The following is a 6050-nucleotide window of genomic DNA, read 5'->3' on the forward strand; positions in this document are numbered from 1 at the left end:
TGTTTTCTTCTTTCAACAACACAGGTATCGGATCCTTTCAGAACAGCAGTTAGAGTAAGCCATGATTTCATTTGTCTTCCATGCACTGTCAAATTTACTGCAGTACCAAGTACCAACATGTCATAACGTTGAGTAAATTCTACAGCATCACCGTGTCATAGTATTAAGGTGTTGGGTTTAACCTGTAGTAATTTGCTAACTTCCAGAAACCTGGCAAGTGGTGTGCGGTGCACGTCCAGATCGCCTGGCAGATTTACCACCATCAGCAGAAGATGAAGGTGAGTGAGCTGTGTGTGTGTTGTGTGTGTGTGTGTGTTAGGCAGAAGGAGGCCAAGGGAGGGGAAGGAGGGGTGTGCCTGATCCTCTGCCAAATGTTTTATTTTCCCAAGGATTCCTCTCATTCTATGCCTACTTAGGTAGCGGCCATTTTGGTTGTAGTTTGGAAGACTCCTCTTGTCTCTGTCATGGTGTCATTGTCATAGGCACCCCGTCCTCATGGGGTTTAGTGGGCCTAATCAGCTTACCCTGATGTTGTTATGACACAGTGGGTATGTGTTGGGCATGTAGAGGCATTATGTACTGTATGTTGTCCCTCCTCTCTGATCTCACACAGTGATTATATCACTGATTATAGCAGATTACAAGTCCCTCCTTGAACTATGAAATGACTAGCATCAATTATTGTTAATTACTACATTTGCAAACACTGACAGTGCCACTCTGTTTTCTTTTCTTTCTCATCCTCTACCTTTTCTTTCCCTTTTATTTTAATCTCCCTTGTGTTCTCACTCTCTCTCTCTCTCTCTCTCTCTCTCTCTCTCTCTCTCTTTCTCTCTCGCTGCCCCCTCTCACCTCTTCTCTCTAACAGCAGATGCAGGTGGACCCTCACAAACTGGACATGAATGGAAAGCTGGACCTGTTCAGTCGTCCCTCTGCCCCAGGAGTGTTTCCTGGGTTTCCCTACACCCACGACCTGGCACGACCGATGTTCTCCTCCACAGGTCAGTACAGGGCTCATGGTCCTCTACCCAGCACATTGCTCATGGTACTCTACCCAGCACAGAGGGACATGTCACAGGGTCTTTAGGGATATTATCGTTTCAGATTTGAACTCTTCATTTTTGTCTCCCATTGACATCTATGAATGAGACACAAAAGTCCGTCTCTCAAGTCAGAATACCACCCCTACTGCCAACAACCCCACAATTCGGGTCATGTGGACGCCATACCAAATCTACCAAATCCCATAGTACCTTTCAGAGCTTCAGGTTGAATTCTGAGTAGGCCTACTGTTGTCCAATAAGAGTGTAACTCTATCCATATAGACAGTTGTTTACTTCCTGGTTACCTGTCACATTTCTTCACACCTGTAATGACACACGGTGTATTAGTGTTCAGCTGTGTTCTATTCTTCTTTACCTGCCCTAGTTGAAGTGCTGTTGTTGTAAATGTTGTCCTAGACATGTGATGTGGCCATGAATATGGATGCTTCTCTATGTGTGCATCCTAAATGGCAACCTGTTCCCTTCATAGTGCACTATGTAGGGAATAGGGTGCCATTTAGGATGCTTCTCTATGTGTGAATCCTAAATGGCAACCTGTTCCCTTCATAGTGCACTATGTAGAGAATAGGGTGCCATTTGGAACACACTTATTTGTGATAATTGGCTTGTAGAACCTGCCTTGAAGGCAACATGGAGGCGGATGCCCTTTAGCTTGTAATTATGCAGAATTGTTCCTGAATTGGCTTGTAATTGGCTCGTTCATGAACCATTCATGAAATATGGGTGAAAAACGTTTTGTAAAAGAGGTCAACGTCTGTTCATAAAAAAGCTCCCCCCCATCCTAAATGCATATACACGCACGAGCGCACACACATCCACACATACGTGAGACTATTGAATATTATGCTAATTGCTATCAAGCCTTTCTCAGCCAACCACTGTTAACCCTATGAAACATCAGATGTCCTTCACTGTATTTTTGGTGGTTTGTCCTCTTTTTGGATGCCTAGTTAGAGGTTGTGACAGATGACTACTGACGCCACTATCTGAGTGGAGACACTGAGATAACATCGTCGGTCCACTCTCTCTAGAAGCAAACTACTCGATTTCGTCCTTCCGTTATATCGGCATCGAACTCATCACCCTCTCTAGGAGAGGGAGAGACCTCAACTATTTATTGTTTAAACGAGAGGCTGTCTGGAACTTTCATTTAAAGACCCTTGCTCCCTTCGGTCTCAGCGTAGACTTTGATCTGAAGCAATTCTTGTGATTATTGTGATTTTTCTATTCATTGTAAATGTTTATAGGCTTATGTAGCCACATTGTATCTATGATCATATGCTATCCATTCATGTTTTTATGTGTTCTATTTATATCTGTACATTAACCAATGACATCAAGCCACACCCAGCCATGATTACAGACACCTGTGTGTGTTCTTTGACACTATAAACTGGTGACCTGCAGTGTTTGTCATTATACCCTGATGAAGACAGCTTGTCTGTCAAAATGTTGGTTATTAGGTTATTAAATTATTGCATCTGAGCTCCTAGAGTGTACGGCTCTCCTTTTGTTTTTCAACTGTCCTCTCTCTCTCGCTCTCTCCTCCCGTAGGTTCTGGCCATCCGGCCGCCTCCCCGTACGGCCCCTCCCCCCACCACAGCGGCTTCCTGCCTCCCAGCCACTTGACAGGTAAGTGGAAATAGCAACACATTTTACATCCCAATTTTTCCTTTTTCACTTTCTCTCTCTTTGTTGCACTCACATTGAGAATACTACTACAGTCACATTTGTTGTTTGGAAAATAAGGTTATAATAGGGAAATAGAGGTTCTGGCTAGTGAAGTCCTCCTGCTCCATATCTCACACTGAGTTTAAGTTTATTGCTGTGTAGAGAGACCTCATGAAATCTATCCCCGTGATTCATAAAAGATACCCTTGAGTTACCCTCCTGCCTGTACTGATGTGGAAGGAAGGCCACTCTGGGCTTGTTAAGGTAGTTTTTCTCATTTCCTGACTTTATTTTCCAGACCCTTTGTTCAAGGGAAGGTTTTTTACCCCACAACATTTCATATTGCCTTGGACTTAGGCAGATGGCCTCAGCAAATATGCCATTTTACCTTGAGGCTTCTTTTTATGGCCTCTTCCAGTTCTGCTCGTCTCTTTCACAGACAGAGTAATGGAGGTTTTTGTATTATTCTGTATTTCCCATCAAATATGTTGTTAGGCATCAGTACAGCAAGGTGATTTCACGGGATAAGCTCTTGAGTCAATCCAATTTGAGTTTATAAACACTTGGTGCACAGGGGAGAAACATTGAGGAATTATGACACTCCTCGAAGATTTTGGGTTAAATTCCTGCCCAAATAACTAATTCAAGTGTGACTTTCTAGCTGTTTGCTGATATATTGACAAACTGTTGCATTGCATTCACCACAGAGTGGAAGTCTTTCAGAACTAGACTAAAGGATCATTCACCACAGAGTGGAAGTCTTTCAGAACTAGATTAAAGGATCATTCACCACATAGTGGAAGTCTTTCAGAACTAGATTAAAGGATAATTCACCACAGAGTGGAAGTCTTTCAGAACTAGACTAAAGGATCATTCACCACATAGTGGAAGTCTTTCAGAACTAGATTAAAGGATCATTCACCACATAGTGGAAGTCTTTCAGAACTAGACTAAAGGATCATTCACCACATAGTGGAAGTCTTTCAGAACTAGATTAAAGGATCATTCACCACAGAGTGGAAGTCTTTCAGAACTAGATTAAAGGATCATTCACCACATAGTGGAAGTCTTTCAGAACTAGATTAAAGGATCATTCACCACAGAGTGGAAGTCTTTCAGAACTAGATTAAAGGATCATTCACCACATAGTGGAAGTCTTTCAGAACTAGACTAAAGGATCATTCACCACATAGTGGAAGTCTTTCAGAACTAGATTAAAGGATCATTCATCATTGATTTATCCTCTGGCATTTTCCAACATGGCTTCTTAATCAATCTTGAAATCTTGATAACGTTGTGTCCTGATTCAGGTAGGTATGCATACCTTTCCATTTTGGATTCTATGTAAACTGTGACCAGGTTTAACTAAGACACTCGTAGTAGAAAAAGTGCTACGTAGAATGATAAAGGTTTCTTCATCTGGAACCATTTTTGGATCCAGGTAGAACATTTTCCCCCAAAGAAGAACCCTCAAAGAAACCTTTAACCTGGGAACATACAGCCGAAGATCCCTATGGTTCTAGGTAGCAGAGTGCGCAGGTTCAAATGGAAGTGTGAAACACTGAAGCATCTCTAAAGCCTACTCAACAAACATTCTCCATTAAAGCAGCTGTGTGCCTGACTGTTGGAGACCTCCAAATCCCCTGTCCGATTGTAGTCCAGCTCCAACCTAGACCCCATCATACTCAGTCTCCCATCAGGCAGTGCTTCCCTAGAATCAGGGTCAGAGATTAAAGGCTCCACTCCATTACGGACAGTGTGGGAGTAAATCCAGTGTGGCCAGAGCAGGTAGCAAGCCTCGCTAGCTAGCTACACACAGTAGGATTAGAGGAAGCAGGATAGCAGCACTAGAAAACCCATAGCTCCGCTTGTAAGAGAAAAGCAGAGTGGAACGAGTGGTCGGGCTCCTCCAGCCGGCTCAGCTAATCCCTGTTTGGCATTTTGCAGATCCTTTCAGTCGCTCCAGTACCTTTGGCGGCCTCGGCAACCTTTCAACCAGTGCCTTCGGAGGATTAGGCAACCCCTCGCTTGGTAAGCGCCAGCCCCCCGCCCCTCCCCCCGTGGGCCAGGGAGGACGAAATCAAGGCACTTAGTTCTGCATCAAATGCCAAAATAAAACTAACACGGAGGAACAAAAAGGCAGGCAGCACAGCTTTCTCTGTCTCTCCGTCCACCCCCCTCCCCAGTAGCTTGGCTTTAACCTGACAGCAACACTGCCAACGCACACAGCACTCACAGGCTTTCTGTTAGGTTGCTATTCATGTATTAATTAATCTAAAAGCCCCCTCATCACCACTGTGGAGGGTTTTCTCCCTCTCTCTCGCCCTCTCCCTCCCTCTCTCTCATTCTCCTCTGCCAAATCAGTTGCCCTGTAGCAAAATGGATTTCAGTGAAATAGACACCCTGTGGAATGCTAAGGTCTCCCCAGCTTTTCACTACCCAGAGGGTAATTGAGTCCCCCCCATCCACCCACTTTCCAGTGAAAAGGCCCTGAGAGAGAGGAGTGAATGGGGGAGCAGAGCAGAGTAGGGTCTGTGTTTCAAGAAGCTAGAAGTGCAGAGGGGGAAGCCATTAACCTGGCCAGTCTTTCTTTCTTTCTTTCTTTCTTCTTGTCTTCAGTCTCTCCATCTTATGTTGTGTGTCCAGGAGGGAGTTTAGTTTGGTTCGCTTACACTCTTTTCTCCCTGTCGCCTCTCCTTAAGGCTCCAACAATGTCTTCGGCCATAAAGAGGGCCCAGGGGGCCTGCCAGGCTTCGGCAGCCCTCACCATGACACCTGGAACAGGCTCCACCGGACCCCACCCTCCTTCCCCACCCCTCCGCAGTGGCCCAAGTCTGCAGACACGGAGCGAAGCAACTCAGCAAACAGCCACGAGCGTGAACGGGAACGGGAGAGGGAACGGGAACGGGAACGGGAGAGGGAGAGAGAGAGAGAACGGGAGAAAAGGGATTCATCCATCAGCAAAGAGGATAAGGATAAAGACAGGTATGTAGTTTGTATGAATACAACTCTGAGTTATTTGTATCAGTTGTAAGTAACTCAAGTGTTTATTTGAATGCACACATATATTTCCAACTAAAGTAAAAAAAAAAAAAAAAATTTAACTCCATTCTAACCTTCTGATAAATACATATTTTTATTTTGTTTGTGCCCCTCAGAGATTCAATTGACCGTAACCGTCACTCCAACCGTTCGTCCCCTGCATCGGCCCCAACCAGCTACCAGATCAGCAGCCTGATCCGCTCTAACAGCCAGAACTCCAGTGACTCGGGTCGCCACCACAGCGGCACCGTGGACCGGGTACGGGAGGCAGAG

General features: G+C 44.9%; 1 protein-coding gene across 6 annotated transcripts in view; it reads left to right on the top strand.

The window, feature by feature from the left end:
- The window catches only part of fbrsl1 (fibrosin-like 1), a 258256-nt gene that overhangs the window by 249793 nt on the left and 2413 nt on the right, over positions 1 to 6050 (top strand). For 5 of the 6 annotated variants that reach the window (XM_021621864.2, XM_036936105.1, XM_036936104.1 and 2 more), the window contains 7 exons: positions 25 to 54; positions 207 to 278; positions 869 to 1001; positions 2619 to 2696; positions 4683 to 4766; positions 5438 to 5720; positions 5894 to 6050. The exon at positions 5894 to 6050 is cut by the window's right edge and continues 2413 nt beyond it. In XM_021621864.2, coding sequence (XP_021477539.2) covers positions 25 to 54; positions 207 to 278; positions 869 to 1001; positions 2619 to 2696; positions 4683 to 4766; positions 5438 to 5720; positions 5894 to 6050 — 837 coding nt within the window. The remainder of the gene's footprint in view (positions 1 to 24; positions 55 to 206; positions 279 to 868; positions 1002 to 2618; positions 2697 to 4682; positions 4767 to 5437; positions 5721 to 5893) is intronic. The other variant, XM_036936106.1, reaches the window with a different exon arrangement.

This window comes from Oncorhynchus mykiss, chromosome 11, assembly GCF_013265735.2.
Source record: "Oncorhynchus mykiss isolate Arlee chromosome 11, USDA_OmykA_1.1, whole genome shotgun sequence".
Taxonomy (NCBI): Eukaryota; Metazoa; Chordata; class Actinopteri; order Salmoniformes; family Salmonidae; genus Oncorhynchus; species Oncorhynchus mykiss.